This window comes from Vipera ursinii (genome assembly GCF_947247035.1).
Source record: "Vipera ursinii genome assembly, chromosome: 1".
In the NCBI taxonomy this organism is placed as follows: domain Eukaryota; kingdom Metazoa; phylum Chordata; class Lepidosauria; order Squamata; family Viperidae; genus Vipera; species Vipera ursinii.
This window is the reverse complement of record NC_139512.1, coordinates 189926486-189947926: the sequence shown is the minus strand read 5'-3', so window position 1 is coordinate 189947926 and position 21441 is coordinate 189926486. Positions and strand designations below refer to the sequence as shown.

The 21441-nt window shown below is 39.9% G+C and overlaps 1 protein-coding gene across 1 annotated transcript in view; it reads left to right on the top strand.

The window, feature by feature from the left end:
• Positions 1-21441, top strand: part of COL4A1 (collagen type IV alpha 1 chain) — a 154987-nt gene that overhangs the window by 112845 nt on the left and 20701 nt on the right. Inside the window, exons 29-41 of the mRNA XM_083349205.1 lie at positions 833-930; positions 6028-6178; positions 6946-7059; positions 8611-8778; positions 9120-9209; positions 14557-14709; positions 16259-16357; positions 16541-16630; positions 16779-16918; positions 18376-18502; positions 18852-18932; positions 20592-20690; positions 21372-21422. Of these exons, the coding sequence (XP_083205331.1) occupies positions 833-930; positions 6028-6178; positions 6946-7059; positions 8611-8778; positions 9120-9209; positions 14557-14709; positions 16259-16357; positions 16541-16630; positions 16779-16918; positions 18376-18502; positions 18852-18932; positions 20592-20690; positions 21372-21422 (1461 nt within the window). The remainder of the gene's footprint in view (positions 1-832; positions 931-6027; positions 6179-6945; positions 7060-8610; positions 8779-9119; positions 9210-14556; positions 14710-16258; positions 16358-16540; positions 16631-16778; positions 16919-18375; positions 18503-18851; positions 18933-20591; positions 20691-21371; positions 21423-21441) is intronic.

The window sequence follows — 21441 nt, the reverse complement described above, 5'->3', positions numbered from 1 at the left end:
CCTGCTTCTCTATACATCCCAAGCAAGGTGACAGAGCCATGTTTTTATGCCTTTCTGGAAGGCCAGGAGAGTGGGCTCCACTCTTGGGGGTGATGGCCACACAGGATGGACTTTGTAATACTTGCAACATAGTTTTTGTAGTACTGTTGCACTGGCAAAATAATATGGGGTTTTTTTTGCATTTTAAATTCGCATTTTGAAAAAGCATACATTTTCAAATTGTATTGCTAATAATTTGCCACAAACCTTAACCTTCAAGAAAAGCCTTTCTTTCAGAAACCACGACTGGCAGGAGAGCATTTGATAGATTGTAGATAACAGTTTCATTTTTAGCTGTTCTCAAACATCCATGAACAAAGCAAGTATTCAAGCCCAACCTTGGGAAGCACAAGAATGTATTTTACCCATTCTGATGTTTTCCCTTGCAAATATTTTTTTTACTTTTATTCAGAATACAATGCTCTTTCCTATGGCTATGCTCATATATTATTGGATGCTTTAATTCTTGTGATGTAACTGGACAGATGACGTCTTCTAAACCAATCAACTTTTACTTTGAAGTTCTTTGTTGTGCTGATTATGAAAGTAAATCTAAGCCATTTTTCCAGGCTTCCCCCTTTTCACAGGGAGACCCCACTTTATCAGAGTACTCTAATAAATTGCTTTTAAATGATTTTCTGACTTGTTACTTATTGGAAAAAGTAAGCCAAGGTAGAACCTGGAGCCAGATTTGGCCAACAGGGCAGAATCTTATCTTTCCATTAGGTTTCTGACACAATTGGGTGTTTGGCATGATACAGGCAAATCTTTTACATTATTGTGCATCTTGTAGGCTTTCCTGGTCAGCCAGGTCCACAAGGTTCAAGAGGAGAGAAGGGAGAACCTGGTTCCCAAGGTGTGCCAGGGGCAGCTGGAGCCAAAGGACAGAAGGTAAGTGCCAGACCTTGGATACTGATGAGGACCTTCTTTCGTACCACCAGGCAATAGAAACCATGCTCTTGGAAGCTGTAGTTCCCCCACCCATTCTCTGCTTTTAAGCGAGGCTTTAAGTATTTTTTTTTGTAAGATTAGTTTTTGCTATCTTTTTTCAAAAGGTTAGGGATGGCTGAATCTGGTTTTGATTTCTTTCTAATTTATTTTTTTCCAAAGATCATTTTCCTAATTTGTACATTTGTTTATGCTTAATTTTAGCACAGTGTATAAGTTCCTGCCTCAGCTAGTACTCCCAAGAAAGCAAAACTCTTGAAACAGGCATTGTTTCAACCAGGAACTTTTACTGAGAGTCAGTGAAAGAAAAGCAAAGCAAGATCTGAGGAATTCCCATGTAAATTGTTACATTAAAGTTTCCCTTCACAAACCCCTCCCCCTAGGGTCCAACTGTCCAGCACTCCACAGGTGTGAAGTTGTTATGGAAACCAGAATGATAAGGGACAGTTCCCAGACACTGTGTGTTCTTTTTACAATGGCTCGGAGATAAGGCAGATGGTTCCTGGCAGATTCCTCCCCCTCTTCATACCCAAAGTAATACATCAAAGGTAGAGAGAACAAAGTAAAGGAAATACATCTGTGGGCCCCCCTCCCAATAGACTGAAATCTCCCCCCTCCCATCAGAATGGTAGAGCCCTGAAAATATGATTATAAAGAGGTCCTGATACAGTAGTACCTTGGTATTAATTCATTCTGTGACAGGTATTAAAAAGAATGAGTCCCAGACAAACCATATGACTTACCATGTAACCCTTTGTTTTGGCTGGGAAGAATTTTCTATCTGTCCCTTTTCCTATGTCAGCAACCTTCTCAACATGTCCAACTTCCTGTCCACCCTCTGTAGTCATCCCCTTCCTTTTGCAGCAACCTTCCCAGCATGGCTGACTTCCTTTCCATTCCCCACAGTTGTTCCCCCTCTTCCTATAGTTGTGTGTTGCGTACTAAACAAAGGCCAAGCACTGGCACATTTTCACCTTTTCGCATCACAAACCAAATTCAACAAGTTTTGAAGCAGTGACATACTGAAGAAGCACTGTAAACAAAATAAAAAGGTGCTTTCACCATTTTTCATAATGTCTTTTTTTGCATTGCACATTTTTGCCTTACTCAAATATTTGTTTATCTTGACTAATTTGAATTAGATAAATTCATTTTAAAATGCTACCTCAATTATTTCTCTTCCCTTCCAAAATTGTTATCTTACATTGAGAACCACACTTAACATGGCTCTGCTCTTCCAGAGTTTACATACTAATCCTATGTTCACACTAGGGTAAAATCTTACTTTTAAATTGTGCAAAACAGGGACAGATTTATTTCTTAACAATGAAGGACTGAGTACTATAGTAATATATGTGTAAGGACCTGCCTCAACTAGGTCTACCAAGAAAGAGAAGGAGCCCTCTTCTTTGGGAATTTCAGGTGTCCCTCCCTCCAATCGACTATGGGGTTCTACTTTTAACCATGTTAGCCCCAGCACTAGCAGCCACTCTGTGCCAAGGGCCATGATAAATGCTAAAGTCTCTGAGTGGCTTCCCATTATTAAGTTCAGGGCCTTGGTGGTGAAACTGGCCAGGAGCCCACCTGCGTTGGACCCATTGAGTTGGCAGAAGGCAATGGGAGTCTTCAGTCTCCTGAGAGGTGGCCCCATCTTCCCCACCAGCTTTGGGCTCATTAGGCAGCGAGTATACCCTGAGTCCAGCAGGGCTGCCAACATTATTTTCTTCCCAGTGCCCAGTATGAACAGTTCTAGGGGCACCGTTATTGGATCGATCGACCCACTTACCAAGGGGTTGTCATTGTAGTCGCTCTCTGCTGCTTCCAAGTCATTGTCTGGTGGGGTCAGAGCTTAACCCTCTGCCCCATTGGGCCAGGGGAGCTCCACGACCTCTGCAGTCCTCAGTGCCAACTCCTTTTGGTGTGGCGCAGCTTTCATTGATCTCTCACTCAGCTGATGGTCTCGCTTTTTCACTGGTGTTTTGCTGCAACAGTCAATTGCTCAGTGGCTGTCAGAACCCATTCTTTTCCTGGAGGGGTGGATCTATCTCATTTCTTTCCTAATTCATTTCTTTCTGAGGGTTCTGCCATTCTCCTGGGGGGGAGGGGGGAAGGCTCTGTGCATATGTTATTCTACTTTGCTACAATGTATCCTTTACGCTGTTCCTACATACTTACTCTTTGAACTGTCTCTCCCTTGATGTTACCTTGGGGTGAAAAAGGAATGTGCCTCTGGCCATCTGGCTTATCTCTCACTCCTTTCCCACAGCAGACCCACCTGGGGATTGGCCCATTCCAACTGACCAGATGAACTATTGAGGTGGGGGTTATGCTTGGGACTCTTTTAACCTATTGATCTGAGCGGGAAACCCTCAGATCCTGCCTGCTATCAACATCTCCTAATAAAAAGTTCCTTTTGGAAAGAAACTGTTCCAAGAGTCCTGCTTTCTTGGGATGAGGCTTTGACCTGGGCCCTGATAGTAGCCTTCTTTTCTGCATTTGAAGCAGGTAGTGGAGCGGGGTTGCCCCTGTGGGGTTCTTGCTCTTTCTCCTCTCATCTCTGGCTGCGGCTTATTTCCCGGTCTCACAGATGCTTGCATTGATCTATTTCCACCTCTTCTGCCAAGACGCACCAATCATACAATTGCCCAGGGGCTCCATGTGTCACACAGGCATTGTACAGGTCTTCACTGAGCCCACCCTGGAAACAACTCGCCAGGATGTCTCCTGGCCAGTTTAGATGACTGGCCAGCTCTCGGAATTCCTCTGTGTATTCAACTACCAGTCATCACCCTTGCTTCACCATTTTGATGCAGTCATGGGCTTTCTGATCTGCAAGGCGGTCTTCAAACTGCCATGAATCGGTTGAAATTCCTCAGCTCCAGGGCAATGCAGTTGTACAAGGTCACCATCCAGTCAGCTGCCCTATCCTCCAGGGCCAGGGTAACTGCCCTGACTTTCTCCTTGTCCATTGGCAGCATCCTCCCATAAACTTCCATGCAGGTGAAGATCTGGGCTAGGAAGAACCACAATCACTTGGGATTTCCATTGAACTTCACCCCCAGTGGTATCAGCTTCACTTCCACGGGCTGGGGTAGCCCCTCTCTGGGTCTTTGGGGAAGGTGTGCTCTCTGTGGGGCTGCTGCAGTGGGGGCAGCTGGCATTGCCATCTTGGCTCCTCTCCATGAGCTTTTTCTTCTACTTCCTCCTCCAATCCTGGGTGACCCTGCAACTGGGCTTTCAGCTCCTCAAAGGACTCCTCATGTACTCCATACTCTGTTTCAGGACTGCTTCCAACAGCTCTGATTTGGGATGCACTTTCCCTTTCTTGGGAGTAGGCTCTGGATTTTTCTTTTTTGCCTTTTTCTTGCCACTGCCTAGGGTTGCGGTTACTTTCTGAGCTCTTCTTTCCCAGTCTTCCTTTTTTCCAACCCTGAGCAACCACCTAGCTTGATCACTCTCCACAGAGTCCCACTTCTCCCAGATCGCTGGAAGTGCCTTCCTTGGGGTCCACCTGGGTGATGGCTTTAGTCCAGGTCTCTGTTTCAGCCTCTTCCACTTCGCTGGCAGGAAGGGACAGGTCAGTTGCGACCCACCTTGGTAGGGCCACTGCCTCTCTGGGTTGGGCACTATGCAGACCTCACTTTATGTAAAGACCTGCCTCAACTAGGTGTCTGAAGGAAGCAAAACACTTGAAACAGGCATTGTCTCAAAAAGAACTTTTTATTGAGAGTTAGTGATAGCAAGAAATCAAAGCAAGGTCTGAGGAATTAGCCTGCGCAAGCAGTATATCAAAAGCAGTTTTCTATACTTCCCCTAGGGTCCCACTGTCCATTTGAATCTTCATCAATCCACAGGTTGTATATTGTTTCGGTAACTGGCTCCTTTGGCATACTCTTCAAGATCTCTTGGTTTCATTTCCCTCTGGCTCCAGGCGCAAACCATCTTGCAGATAAGGGTGATGGTATTCTGGCGCATTCCTTCCCCTGGGGAAGGAATGCATGGCATGTGCAAAGCAAAGCATACTGTATAACCCCACATTGGAATCCCCCCTCCCAACAGAATGGCATGCCCAAAAAATGGTTACAGAATAGTAATACATTTATTTGGGGATCTGACATAATGCAAGCACTGAATAAAGGTGTGGAAAAAGTATTAATGTCACTTTCTTTGTGGCCTACATATCTGTGTATGTTATCTACCTATAGTTGTCTTCTGCTTACTAAATGTGGTCAGCAAGACTCAGTTCTGCCCCAACCACATTCTGCCCTGGAAGGGTCAAGCTTTGCCAATGTGCCTGCCAAGATTTGCATCCCTCCAAACCCAGTCGGGCCTTTCAAATCTCAATTCACTCAAGTGAATTAGTTTCCCCTCAAAGCTCAGTGTGAAACAGATTGCATCATGCTCTTTTCAAATTTCAAATTCAAAATTTCAAATTCAAATTGTATCAGGCTTATTGTGAATTATTTAAATTCTCCCACACTTCCTGTATACTAGGTTTTCCACATACTGGACAATATTGTCAGTCCTCAAATGGAAATTAAGTAGAAATATTGGAACACTGCCATCATGTTGCCTGTATTCCTTCTTTTCACTAGGTTAGACATACCCAATTCCTGCAACCATTCTTCATGTTTTAGCCTGCATTAATAGATATATAATGATATATCCATTATTCATAAATGTCTATTAAATTAGAGAGTATATAATCTGCAGTGGCTTGATTGATATTATGATTATATCATTATATCAAGGTCCCTTAGAATGAGGTTTCACTCTCTGCCTATTTAATTAACATTCTAACTGCTAATAAAACTGCCTAATTGATTCCATTCTATTGACAGAAGACAGTATTTGTAGCTCAGGGTTGACATGTGAAGTCCTTGGTGCTAGCGCTCATGATGTTACCTAGTTTGGTAATGAAATATCTGTAAGAAAACCACCAGGTATCAAGGACCCCACATGATTCTATTTTACTGGTTTGTTATGCCTGTGTGCATTTCACATTCTTCTCAATAATTCTTTATTGATGTATGTATTAAGGGTGAAGCTGGATTAGGTCTCCCAGGTACTAAAGGCTTTCCTGGTCCCCAAGGACGAGATGGTATTCCTGGATCAAAAGGTGACCAGGGACACCCTGGTGTGCCAGGGGACAAAGGACTTCCTGGCGTACCTGGTCAGCCAGGATCTCCAGGTAAGGCTGCCCTGATTAGCTACATTTTTATGATACAGGGTTTCTTTCCCTATGTATGCCATACCTTTTGTAATTAAAATAATGTCAGCCCTGCCTCAGCCTGGATTCCTAAATAAAAACGATCCTTGGCTCCATTTGTTGCAAAAGGTACAGTTTTATTAGAAGTCAAGTGAACTTCAATAAAACAAAGTCAGAATTCAAATTTGGGCGCCAAATTCCCCAAGTGTAATGTTTCTCCCCCTTACTGGCCTCCCTCACCCAATCAGTCCCAAAGGAGATGTTTTTGAAATGGTCATCTTGAGTGCGAGCTATTATGAAGCCGCATTCCATTTTCAGCTGTCTGACCTTGATGCTGTGTCTTAGGAAGCCACAGTGAACAGTGAACCCTCTCCCATCCAGAGTCCATGGCAGTCCAGTACCAGGCACAGGCGGTGAGGTAGCAGTGCTGACAAACTGAATGGTGTAATACCTCTCTGGAATTTTACATGGCTTAATAAAGCTTATTTCCTCTTGAATATTTCTTTTGTTATCTTTTATATGAGAGGTCACTTTTATTCCTCCCTGTGATTTTAAAGTGTGACAAGGGAAGTACCCTTTTGACTCTGTGATTACTATATCTCATAATTCTTTCTAAGCTATGTAGGACTTTCCTTTAAAGTGTTTATCACAGTATAAAGGGCCTATAATTAGTGTCTATAAAGACAGATAACCTTTGAAATGAATAACATGCAAGGTAACTGGCTATGCTTGTTTATTTTTCAAATTAGGTGAACTGGGTCCTCCTGGATTACCAGGTGTACGGGGCTCCCCTGGTGAACCCCAAATGGGCTCTCCTGGCCCCCCTGGCCCTCCAGGACAATTTGGGCCTCCAGGACCAATAGGTAACCTATTCATTTGATTCCATCACCATTAATGTTGATAAATTGAAGACTTACGTTAACCTATTTTGAAATGTATCTTGCACATTTTGTGTGGTTTGATGAAAGGCATCAATATTCATATTTCTAATTTTTATTAAACATCTGAACCTGAGGAAAATCAGACATTGGGACATGGAAACAAGTGGGACAAGGAAACAAGCCAACAAATGTTTTATTTCATCAATGAACTTTCGGTCTGTGGGACTTTTGGTCCCACATTTGGTCTGTGGGAACAGAACATCTTGAAAGAGTAACTAATCTTATGATTATTTTCTGAGTCAAATCAGAGAAGAAATGCTCATGTTTCTGCAAATGATTGGTATGTATTAAAGAGAAAAATAGTTAGCATTTTCAGGTTCAGAACGAACACATTGGATACTGGAAGCTCTGAATAATTTTTCAGGCAGTCTTAATGGTTGAAGAATTGTTCACATATCAACTGCTGGGGTCACTGTTCAAATAGTTAATTGCTCTTTTATTTGGGAAATTAGTAAAATAGTAACATGGAGCCCTGTTCAAAATAGACACTATTTCCTGTGTAGATGCTACCCCTTGTTCATTTAAATTCAGATATAACAAATATCCTTTGTGAGTGTCTGGAAGAACAGAAATAAAGGGCTGTTCTCAGAGCTTCAGTTTCAGTGGAGACATTCCATTATCGGTGTTTCTCAGAGGCAGATTCTTAGTTGTGTGGGTGTGAAGGAATCCACTAGATTCTGCTCAGGCTGTATGGTCAATAAGCTCCCTTTCTTATCCTCACTCTGTATGTCTTTAAATTATCTCTAGCATGGTTATTATAAGTTAGTAAGTTCATATTAGTACTTCTTAGTTAATTTCTAATTTTCACCTATCAAGGAATCTATAACAGATAGAGGCAGTTTGGAGTTTAACAACTGGATTTTATATTTCCAGATGGGGCAGGTATTAGTGTCACAAAAGCATTGGAAGATACTTTGATAACAATCTACTATCACTTCCTTATTTGAAAAAAATTCCAATGTAGGATTAGAACATGCTTTAGAAAATGCCTGTAGATTTTCTAAGATATAAACACTATTTTTCCTTTTCATCACAAGCACTTTTACCCTCATTTTCCAGCTCATTTTATCTGATAAAGATTTCTTAGAAACTTACAAGAATGAGAGTACTTAGTAAATTTCAGCTGATTGCCTCAGCATGGACTTTAGATTCTTCATCTGTGGTCAATACTGTTAATGTGGCCTTTTTTTAAAAAACACCTCACAGTAATTTTTTTCATATGAATAATGTATTTCCTACAAGATTCCTTCCTTCCAGCATAAGGCTGAACATTTCCTTGTGTCTGTCTGCCTGCCCCTCTCTATTCCTGAAGAGGTGACAATTGACTCTGCTATTTGCTTCAGTGTGTTGTACCATCTGAAGATGCCCAGCTGGAAATGCATTTTTTTTCCTTCACATTTTTAGGCTTAGGAGCAAATATACTGTTTTCTGTGTCAAACATTTTCTTTCCAAACCTCTTTTTGTTTCCTGCAGGACCGCCAGGAGTCAAAGGGGAGAGAGGCCATCCGGGTGTCCCTGGGTTGGATATGCCGGGGCTTAAAGGAGATAAAGGTAGCCCAGGAACACAGGGGCTGTCAGGTGTGCCAGGATTGCCAGGCTTACCTGGCTTACAGGGACAACAAGGACATCCAGGTGTTCCAGGTGGGCAATTCTTTGTAATTATTTCTTTGATATATTACACCTTTTTATGTACTATGTTACAGTACACAGAGAAAATGAACAAAATCTTAAAGCAAAAAAATGGCACTAATATGTGATTCAATTTTAGTTTCACTTCTCTCCTTTGTTTGCTACATACAAGCAGTTCTTGTTTAGTGAAAAAAAATTGGGACTAGCAACTTGGCTGTTAAGCTTCGTGAAACTATGTGCTTATGATCTTTCTTCAGTGACATAAGTTCATCAGGTTTACTGTGAAAATAGAAATTGAAATATATTATATAAACGTATGAATAATGTGGACAATTAATATGATTTGATTTTAGGACTGAAAGGAGAAATGGGAATTATGGGTACCCCTGGAATTCAAGGTCCCTCTGGTCCTATAGGAGCTCCTGGAACTCCAGGTGAAAAAGGTAAGAATGACAAAAGGCTAGCCAAATGACAATCACACTTTGGCAATCTGCTTCTAGGAATTGTTTTAAAAACGAAACAATTAGAAGTAAAATCCCTAAGAGGGTGCCAATATCTGTACTCCTACTCAGAGTTCCATTCAGGCCCTTGTCTCAAAGGTGCTTTTTTCAAAAGGCAACTGCACTGTGAAGGAGGAGGAGGAGGAGGAGGAGGAGGAGGAGGAGGAGGAGGAGAAGGAGAGGGAACAGTCAAGTTGCCTTTTGGAAAAAACCTCTCTGAGACAACTATGATCTGGATGACTAAGAATCTGCACAGACATTCAGGCCCTTTTGTGCACCCCAGAATGCTGTAAGCATGATGCTTGATGGAAGCAAAGCAAAGTGGAAGAATAAATGAATAAGTGATGAATCAAAGGTTCAGCAATGAGCGACGAGTATGATGTACCCTTAGATGCATTTATGAATAAATTTATAAGAGTATTTGTTATGATGGGCTGAGAACTGAATGATCTGCAGCAACAATTATATAGAAGTGACACCAGAATGTCAAGCATTGGAAAAGTGACATGTTTAAGAGGAAAGTAATTTTGTTTGAGAGGGGAAATAGGATGAATTATTGCAGGTTACGCATGAATGGGGAAAACTAGGGCAAGAAGATGAATTTGTGTACCTTGGTAAAATATGAAGATTGGAAAATGTGGGATATATGCAACTTATGGTAGAAAGGAAGTACGTGCTAGTTTCATATAAAGTCGAACGAAGCAAAATATGTGTGTTGGAATGTGCTACTGCCTTCTTTGATATATGGAAGTGAGTTAGGTATGTCAGAAGATGCATGAAAATAAGTTAAATGTAGTGAAAATGAAGTATTTAATAAGTGTACTGTATGTGGTAATAAAAATATGGACTAAAAATAAGTGGAGTGATCAATTTTTAAAGGTTGAATGTTGAGATGATCCTAAACAGGAAATAAAAGAGGATGAAATCACCAACAAATATGTGAAAAAAGAATGAATGGGTTGCATTGACTTTGTGGATGAATGGAACTGTTTTACATATACGGTAACTGAAAAAGTGGAAGAACTTGATTGTTATTCATCTATAGCCAAACAGAAAAGGGTACAATTAAATATCTCTTGAAAAGCAAAGATTTTATATTGAAAGTTGATAGACAGACAATATTCTCCTTAATTAACCTTAATTAATTAATTAATCAACCTTAATTAACCTTAATTAATTAATTAGCCTTCTTAGGGAGCAAGGTGGTGGCATTGCTGGATTCAGTCACTTTTAATTCTGTATCCAAATGAACATAATTTTGCCAGGATGGTTTTCACTAACTTCTTCTTTGAGTTCCTCTAAGCACAAACCGGGCCATCAGTGTACTTACTTACCTACTTACCTTGTCATCTTTGCCTTGTAATCCGTTTTCTTTCACTTTCCAATCTTTCCACAACACTTAGGATTTCTACATCTTTTACTGTGAGTTCTTTTTTGTTAAAGAAATATGCTGGTAGGTGTAGAAATTACTGCTATCACTTTAGTTATGTTTTTCTCCCACTTTTTCAAAGATCCTTTGAACTGTCTCAGGGATTCTTGTTTTCATCTGTCATCTTGTCAGTTTTGTTCTTTTCCCTGCCCTGGAACGGTAGTTCCCTCTCGTGTCTGAATTTCTACATTTACAAAATCTCAAGTTCCTTCTCGCAGACTGAACAAGCCATGTTTCCATCAAACTGCTGTTTTATTTTATTTACTTAATTTTCAAAGCTCTTAGAAAAATTCCCAGTAATCCAATTTTGTCTAGTCCTTTTATACCTTTATTTTATTTTATTTCTTAACATCTTTAAGTCAGATTTTCAGACTTGTTGTTTGGAAGACCTTTTTTAACTCTAAGTTAACTAAACTCTAAATTAACTAAAGGTCAAAAAGTGTTTGAAAGTTCTATACAGTGTTTGAAAAACAGTAAAACTAACAATCTTTAAGCAATGAAACAATAGTTTTTTCCAGACAGAAATTGGGAACTGGAGGGCTGATTAAATAAAAATTAATACTATATTGCCACCTGATGGACTGATATAGCCATTTCAAGTTGGAACAGAAGTAATGGAGATGGATACAAGTTTTAAAAAAACATGGGAAAATAGGATGCTTCTGGGCTTTTAAAGGCTCTTTCAAGAACTTAGAGTAGGATGTATGAACATAGGAAGTCCTTTATCCACTATAATAAGATGAATACTAACGGAAATTACTGTATGATGATGTCAATTTGAAATTGAAAATGAGAAACTCAGTTGAAAAAAAATAAACAGGATTACTAAGAAACTGTTCATCATTTAGAAACATAGAAACTCCTTTTAAAGTGTTTAATTTAGAAAATGTGAAAGTGTAATAGTTGCAGGATCAATCTGGATTGGTCACCAGAACCAGAGGTTTAGACTTCTGAGCCTTCGGTCTCGTGCTCGCGCCCCCATTCCTCTGGGAACTTCTCTCTCTCTCTCTCTCTCTCTCTCTCTCTCTCTCTCCCTCCCTCCCTCCCTCCCTCCCCCTCCCTCCCTCCCTCTCTCTCTCTCCCTCCCTCCCTCTCTCTCTCTCTCTCCCTCCCTCCCTCCCTCCCTCCCTCTCTCTCTCTCTCTCTCCCTCCCTCCCTCCCTCTCTCTCTCCCTCCCTCCCTCCCTCTCTCTCTCCCTCCCTCCCTCTCTCTCTCTCTCCCTCCCTCCCTCCCTCCCTCCCTCTCTCTCTCTCTCCCTCCCTCCCTCCCTCCCTCTCTCTCTCTCTCTCCCTCCCTCCCTCTCCCTCCCTCCCTCCCTCTCTCTCTCTCTCTCTCCCTCCCTCCCTCCCTCCCTCCCTCTCTCTCTCTCTCCCTCCCTCCCTCCCTCTCTCTCTCTCCCTCCCTCCCTCCCTCCCTCTCTCTCTCTCCCTCCCTCCCTCCCTCTCTCTCTCTCTCTCCCTCCCTCCCTCCCTCTCTCTCTCTCTCTCCCTCCCTCCCTCCCTCCCTCTCTCTCTCTCCCTCCCTCCCTCCCTCCCTCTCTCTCTCCCTCCCTCCCTCCCTCTCTCTCTCTCTCTCTCTCCCTCCCTCCCTCCTTCCCTCTCTCTCTCTCTTTCTCCAGAATGTGTAACTTCTATAGAAATGTGCCCTTCTGTTTATGACCTTTTCAACATTTAATTGAATGATATATACTATATTTGTGTGTGTGTGTGTGCGTGTGTGTGTGTGTGTGTGCATGCGTGCATGAGAGAGAGAAAGAGTACTTTCATAAATAAATAAATATTGGAATTAGGTGCTATCTATGTGCTATTATTTTTGTTAAGACAAATTAAAATAAGCTTTTTATGAGTAATGTAATTTTTGGATGGTCTCAACCATGATTAAATATTAGATTTAGGATTTTTTTAACAGATGTATGTTGCTGGCCTTGCTTTCTCTTTATCTCTGTGTGTATGTGTGTTGTCTATCATCCATGGCTGTAGCAAGAATTAAGTTAAGCAATATGTGTACACTTGTGTTATGCATGTGTACACTTGAGAGCAAGCAACTAAATTTCATTTTTAATGTGTGCCATTGTGCCCACAGGGGAAAAAATGACAATACAGGTTATCTAATCTAATCTAACCAATATGAGGTTAAATGACAATGTTTAACTAGTGCACTGAAAATCATAGTTGTATGCTATTGTTTCTAATTAAAGTAGCCTTAGGATCCAGATGAAGAAATATATTAGAGAGAGAATGGACTCCTGACAATAGGCTGGAGAGAAATGTAAAGAACAAGCTCCTAGCTGTTTGTGAAGTAATTTACCCATTGAAAGAGAAAGATAAGCCTAATTTTGAAAGAATTAAAGTTCTGAAGGTAATGCCTGTACTGATGGATGTTCTGTATGAGCCATTCAGTCACCAGAATCACCATAAATGTTAAATCTGTTTTATGATGCAAATTAAAAATGCACTCTTTGGTGCAGTGGTTAAACATCATGTCAGAAACTAGAGATTGTGAATTCCAGTCCTGCCTTAGGCACAAAGTTAGCTGGGTGACTTTGGACCAGTCACTTTCTGTCAGCCCTAGGAAAAAAGCAGTGGCAAAACCACTTTCAAACAACGTTGCCAAGAAAATTGCAGGGACTTGTTCAGACAGTCTCTGGGAATCAGACTCAATTGAACAGAAGAAAAATTAATTAAATGTGTAACCAGGTATAAAGTGTCTAGTTGCAAGAATAAAAATGTAATTCCAAGATACTTGCACAATTTAAAATTCAGATAATTGTATTTTTTAAAAGTGGTTAATTAACATGTAAAAAGGAAACATTAAGTCTGTCTTAATACATGAAGTTATTGCCAACTCTTAACAACCCCAAGATTTTCTCCATAATGATCTGTTTCCGAACCTGGTCCTTCAGGTCTTCCGATAGTCCATTCATTGCTACTGTATCTGAGTCTATCCACCTTGCTGCTAGTCATTCTCTTCTTCTCTTTCACCTTTCCCAACATTAGAGCCTTCTCAGAAAACTAAGTTTTAGCGTGCAAATTGGCTGGTTTGCTTTTTCTTTTCCTTAGCTTAACTCGGACTTTGCACATGAACAGTTTGTGATTCGTTCATAGTCAGCAGTCAGCCATGTTTTTGATGCTATAATTGAGTTTCTACACCACCTTTTAGGAATAATATAGACAATTTGATTTCTATGGATTCTGTAGGATGATGTCCATGTATAAAGGCATCATTTTCTTTGTTTTAAGACAGTGTTAGCTATGAATAAATCATTGGAATGGTAAAAATTAATAAGCTGGCCTTCTGCTAAGCCAGGGGTCCCCAACCTCCAGGCCACAGCCCGCTACTGGGCTGTGGCCTATTCAGAAGTGGACTATGCAGAGCTCATATTGCACAAGGAGCAGGCCAGCGCACATCCATACATGTGCACAGCTCAACTTGTGCACCTTGAACTGCATGCTTGTGCACTGGCCCACCACTCATGAGGCCAAGTTCCCCTCTCTCCCCTCCCCCCAGCCAGGCTGCCAAGTTGCCAGTGACAAGTGGCACACCTTGCTTGCATGTTCTATCGATTCCAAATTGAACTTGATCACCAAAGCCATCAACCTACTCTACCTCTGCATCAGTAATTGGAGCATAAAATTGAATGATCATCATATTAAAGGGTTGTCTACAAAGTCTGCTCATTATTATTTGGTTGTTGATTTGGTCATTGTTGCTAAACTGTTGTTGCCGTTGTCTTGTAATGAATTTTTAATACTTATTGCTGATCATCTTTTAATTACTTTGCTATTGGAGGTTTGAAAATGCCATTCTTACTGCCAAGGCTAAAGTGCCCTTGTAATGTTCTCTGGGTGTTGTTCTGCGTAGGTAGCCTAGGTTTTCCTGGAGTGGCAGGAGAAAGAGGTGATCCAGGTTTAAAAGGTGAAAAAGGTGAAGCTGGACTCCCAGGAGAGCCAGGATCAATGAAGCATGTTGACATGGAAAATCTGAAAGGCGAAAAAGGAGAACAAGGAGATAAAGGTCTGTCAAACTCAATGATGTGTGTCATTGTTTCTGTTGTATTTTGGTTATTTTTCCCTCTAAGCTTAGACAGTAATAATTTTGGCATGCCAAATAATCATGTACTTAATTTCTATCCAGACATTTGCCTTAAACTCCATCTGGAATTTATAAGCAAGAAAATATTATTGACAGGGATATTACAGACATGCAACAGGATGCCAACCTCTCTCTTGCTCAGCAATGAAAACAAAAATATACTTTCCAAAGTGATGGAGGAAGTAATGGTGGCCACATTGGATAGACTAGTCTTTGAAATGATACTTCTTAGGATGCTGAAGGGCAACGTTTAAGCTTAAAAATCAAATACTAGGTTGACAAATCTATATAGTCAGGTTGCTCCGTAATTAGTTAGTTTCTTCCTTTTCAGATGTAAAACAGTCCCTTTTGCTGGGGTGGGAGTATCAGGAAGACTAAAAATAGCTTTGTAGAGGGTAGAATTTTTTTCAGCTGCATTAACTCAATGGGGATCATCTGAAAAGGCAGATCATCTTCCCTTGATATCAAAGAGTTTCCTCTGCTTTAGCCAAGTGGAGGAGCTCTCTCAGACAACTTCCCCAAGAGTCTGAATGAGACAAAGAGCAAAAATCCCTCTTCCTTCAGGACTAAAGAAATATTATGGAAATGAAACAATTTGATCTCGAAGCAAATGGAAAGGTGGGCTGTGTATTGCTCTTTGAAACATATACTGCATAAGTGATAAAGAAGAAATCTGTACAGACCCTAAAATGTACTGCTTAATACTTAATAATATTGTCACACCAAAGAAACCTCTGTCACTGTTTGAATATGAATGACTAAACTTAAGGTCGTCTCTAGGCTATCAAAGAGCAGACTAATTTTAATGGCATTCACTGATGCAAGAATTAAGGCCGTCCAGCGTGCATTCAACAGGATAAAGCAGTCAGTGCCCTACATTTTAAGAGGCAGTTTCAGATTAGTATATCCTTTGGATGATCCAGTTACATTGTTCCTCTCCAGGATCCATCCTGTGTTGGGCTGGAATGGCCTGGGATTTAGCTGAATTATTGGAGACCTCTCTTAGACTTGAAAGCGCTATTGTTTGTGCAACCTCACACAGTGATTTGGTCATAGAGAAGAAAACCACTTTGTTGGCAGGCAGAATAATTAATTGGTTTACTTATGTTATTGAACCAAGGCACCACACACTGCAATTTTTGCCTCTGAAGTGTGAGATGCTTAAAGTATATTTCTTTTCTGCTGGTCCTTGTTACATGTTGAATGAACTGGGCCCCTGAATATGACTTTTCTTGAGTCCAGGATTATTACTCAAATCTGGGCTTGAGGTTGGGCTAGTTAATGTACATTCAAAAGTACTCTTTGATTTCGTACTGGGATAGAAGCTGTATGTTTCTATCTATTTGGTATTGTGCTAGGAGCTGCGTTTCTATCAATTAATCTTTGTGATATAACCAGAGTTATATAATGCAGAACTTCAAGTGTGGTGGAGAGAGAATCTTGACAGGAATTCAACATGTTTGATTTTTAGGAGCAAAAGGTGTAATAGGAGAAAAAGGCTCTCCAGGAATTTATGGCAGCCCAGGAATGCCAGGCAAGGATGGAGATCCTGGTTTACCAGGCCAACCAGGTACGAAACACTTGGGGTTTTTTCCCCCCAGAATTCTTTTGAATGAAAGCTTATGGTACCCTTCCATGTTATTATTTTACTTTTAATAGCATCACTATGTACTTACATAACCTAGTAGACTCTCCAGTTACATCTCTATAACAAAGTATGTTTAAATCAACCCAATTTTCTTTTTTAATTTAGGATCAAAAGGAGATTCAGGCACTCCAGGATTCCAGGGTGAACCAGGATTTCCCGGAGAAAAAGGATCAATGGGTGAAATGGGTTTACCAGGTACTACCCACTATAGACCCTGGATGATTTGAAATTTTGCACTGATTAAGTTGCCATCCATCACCTCAAATATTCAAGTTAACTTTCTTTTATGGAAGACAAATACTTAATATGTAATATAATACAAATGTTGACCTTTTATTTTCAGGGCCACCTGGAGAAAAAGGGTTGCAAGGCCTTTCAGGTGAGACAGGTCAGATAGGATTTCCTGGAGTTAAAGGTGAAAAAGGACAGAAAGGAAATGTTGGACTTCCTGGAATTGGCTTCCCTGGAACTTCTGGTGAGAAGGTATACATAATCCTTCATTATGTGTGTTAATGTCATAAACAGCATTTAGATTATTGTGTTAATGTATCTCTAATTTCAAGAGATAGCTATTCAGGACTAGGTTTCAATAATCAAAAAATATGAGGGGCGGGGGGGAAATTGATATATGCAGTAAAAAAAAGTTGTCTTGTTCGGAGTCAGATAATTGGAGCAGCAGTCTTTCCCTGAATTGTTTGGTGACACAAGAAGTGAAAGTCTGGGGGTTTCTGCATGCAAAGTATGTGCATTTCTAAGAGCCCTTCTTCCCTAGCATAATAAGCTGTCATTAACTGTGTGGTCAGAAGTGAAGGAACAGATTGACAACTTGAGTGTAAGAAGCATAAGTACCACAGAGAAATAGCTAACAAGTTATTCTGGAGTGGGAAATATGCATTAAAATTTGACTCAGAAGAGTTTTGTGGAGCCTGCTGTGAAAAAAATTAAGCAAATGTTTTCAGAGCACCAATGCATGCATTCACTCCAGATTGATTTCATCACAAGAATGGTATACGCATTCAAAGCACAACTAAGTCAGGATGTCTTTGGCTAAGTTAGAGTTGTTGTGGCCTAGAATATAGACTAGGAATTGGCAGTAGAGGTCATCTATTTCAGCTCAGTTATAACATCTTTGACAATCATTTACCAAATTATCAAATTATCAGATAAAGGAGGACTTACCAGCTGACATGGCAGTCTGTTTTCCTGACTGGTAGCTTGTTCAATTAGAAGGTTCCTTGCAGTTTTACATCATGTTTGGTCAACTGAAGCTACAGAGAATGTCCACTTGGTCTTATTTGTGATAATTCTTTACATAGTTGAAGACTGCTATAATGCTTCCCCTCAGTCTCTTTTGTAGGCTAAATATATCAAAGTCCTTTAAGATGTGGAAGAGTTTCCTTGAAAGGGTTTGGCTGATCTCACAAATACTTGATGTATTTGTGAGCACCAGCAGAGAAGAGTTCACAGGGACAGTCCAAGTAACTTTGATCTATTCATTCCCACTTTTCATAACCTCCATCAACTCAGGCATCTATTCTCAGTAAGAAATATCCCTTTAGGAACAAGGTTTTGCAAAAATCATACTTGGGCTATTCCGGAAATATCTCTTTCTAGGTATCATCTTAGTGTATTGAAATTGGCAGTATCAAAGAACAATATGCATAACATTTTACATGTTTACATGTTAATGTAAACACACAACTGCTGTATTTCTGAGTCAGCTTAAGAATAAATAGCATACAGTGAATATTTAGGTTTTGGGCCAATCTTTTGGAACATCTCGCTATAGTTTTCTTTCTTGGATGGTTGAAGGTTACATATTATAGCAAATTTTAAAATTAATTTTGGGACAAATGGCTGGGAAAAAATACTTGGTATTGGAAAAGAACTGATTAAAAATAAAGCCAGATATAATATTTTTCTTCTTCTTCTGTCCACAGGGTCAACAAGGATGGCCGGGCAGTTCAGGCTTACCAGGAGAGAAAGGTGAAAAGGGTATTCCAGGTATTTCAGGCATACCTGGATCCCCAGGCATCAAAGGGCAGCCTGGCCTTCCAGGTTCTCGAGGTGGGTGATCCAAGGCTTCCTGTATTATTTTATGCCAGATATTTAGGCTATAAATTGAACAGGTGTGGATTATTATTATTATTATATAACTTATATTCATTAAACATGAAACTCAGTCAACTGAACTCTCAAATTGACTGGCACTAATGGTTGACACGGGTTGCTGCCAGCATCCTAGGTATCAACCAGGTATCTCCTTAAAACGTAAGATGTTCCGAGTAGTGCAGTTTTTTGTAGCTGTTGTTGTCGTTATTGTTGTTATTGTTGTTGTTGTTGTTGTTGTTGTTGTTGTTATTATTATTATTATTATTATTATTATTATTATTATTGTTATTGTTATTAAAAAAAGGTGTTCCAGGATCGCCAGGTGGAAAAGGACAGAAAGGAACCCCAGGCTTGAACGGTTTTCCAGGCTTAAAAGGAGAACCAGGTAAAAGACTTTGGACAATGCTTCATCTTTGCAATTTGAATGGAAGGACAGGTTTTCTCTGATATTTATGTCTCATATACTTGGAGCCGAATTAGTTCATGCTGAAAGATGACTTAAAGGCAACAAACACAGGTCTAGATGGCAATCTGATCCTAACTAGTAAGGTGATATACATGTGTCCTCTGCTTCTGTGATACATGAAATAAGATACTGTGTACTCTATTTCAGCTTGAGTGTTTTTTACACAAAATTTGCATTAATCTTAGACTAGAAATGCACAAATTTGTTTTAATTCCAACGTCTGCACTGGCCTTTGAATGCATTATACTTATATTACAATGCAATACATATTCAACAACATTACAAATAGTACTCAAATAAGTGGAGGAGCTCTGAACCAAAAATGGCTTGATTTAATTTAATTCTGTTGAATCAAAATTAAATGTAATTAATTAAATACAATTAATATGATTATCAACCATGTTTTTAAAAAAACATTGAAAATTATTCATTAATTTTTGGTGGTAACTTTACAAGAGCTTTGGCTTTGGGGGGAACTGCTGCATGCACACTTCTGTTTCAAGCACAAATGCACTTTTAATTACAGATTTATTTATAAATTGAATTGTAATCACATGGAGAGATATATCCAAGTCATTAGGGATCATATTGATTGATCTTTAGATCTTCTTCCATCTATTAACCAAATTAAGAACTTTTCATCATAGTAAAAAATAAAAATGAATTTTTATTGCTCTTCCATTCAATCAGTGCTTTTGGTATTAGAGCAAGATTCTGTAACACTTATGCACTTGTGTCAGACCCTTGTACCATATTGCAACACTGATTCTTCACAGATAAAAAATAAAAATCAGTTCAAACATTGTAAATGATCAAAACCTTGCATGTTCTCACTTGAAACCTTACAAGCTTCAGGTGTTCCTGCTTAAGATCCCATGAGAGCTTTGTGCTTTAGTGATCACATTTACTATTTATTGTGTTTATTCTGTTTGGATGTGTGGCCATAGTTTAACTGTTTAATGGAAATTGGAAAGAATTTACCTTAAACAGCAACGTATAAATTGGAGGCAGCAGGGTAATCACTGCTGTGACTTCTTGAAGTCTCATCACAACTTCTCCTGTCTGAACAAAGGGGAGTTAGAAAAACAAAAACTCTTTTTAGTTCATCCTAGAGTTTCAGTGACCTGTCAGTCATCCAACTGAAAGGAATGAAATGAAATTTATCAGGTACTTTGTCTCTCCCTCCCTCTCTCACACACACAAGGTGTAGAGAGCCACAGAGATACTTTGGAGGAACTATGCAGATACAGTTACAAAAACAAAAGCATGTTGTTAGCCCAGGAAACAGAGAGAAGATCAAAGAACAAGGTCACGCTCAACATTCTGCTAGTGTAGCCTGGCACAATAAAGTACCATTCCAGTCAGACTAGTGGAATCAGTTTCCTGACCTGGCCCACCTCAAAGGGCTCAAAGACACCCAACAATAAACACACACACACACATACACACACACACACACACACACACACACACACACACACACACTGGTGGTAAACATAGAAGAAAGCTCCTCCTGATGCATAAATAATGTATTTGTTCATTTCTCAGCATGATGAATACTATATTACTATTTTGCAGGTGACCCTGGAGCACAGGGTTCACAGGGAATTGCTGGAGAAAAAGGTGAGCCAGGTTATGACGGAATCCCAGGCGCTCCTGGTTCAAAAGGTGATTCAGGTAAGACTTTTATCTCCTTGGTTTTCTGACATTAAAAATGTCTGTTGTGTCAGATGCGGGGTTGTGATAAGAATTGTCGGGAATCTCTAAAGATCTTTGTCATTTGAAAGGCTAAAAATATAACCACTGTTTTATATATAGTATAAAGAGAAAATGAATGATACGTGAGGAAATTGATGGAGATTTTCCTAGGAAACCAGTTAGTAATACAGAACAATCTAAACATATCTGATTGTGCACTGTCTCTGCACTTATTCTCCTGGGCCCTCTGAAAGTCATTCAGGATTTTCAAAGCTACAGTATTTTTACAGAATGTGCTACTATAAATTAATTTGCACTTTTCCTTCTCTACCTTCACTTCCCTTCTCCCCCCCACCCGCCTTTCTTGTACACATTTTTCTTAAGAAGGGTGTGCAAGAGCCAAAGGGATAGAAATTGTTTGTCTGTCTGTCTGTCTGTCTGTCTATATCTATATCTATCTATCTGTCTTTCTGTCCAGTTTAGTTGCCACATTATGGAAAGAAGAGAAAATTTACAAATATAAATGTTCCACGATATGAGGAAAATTTTAGAGTAACAGTGTAATTCTATTCTAATATACGAAGCTATCACCCAATTGGACTATTTAGGGAACATACTGTATGTTTCTCAATTTCTCAGTTCCTGTGTTCATCTTTACAGGTCTTCCAGGTAGAGGATTTCCTGGAATTCCAGGTGCAAAAGGAGAAAGAGGTAACTTATTAAGAACTCA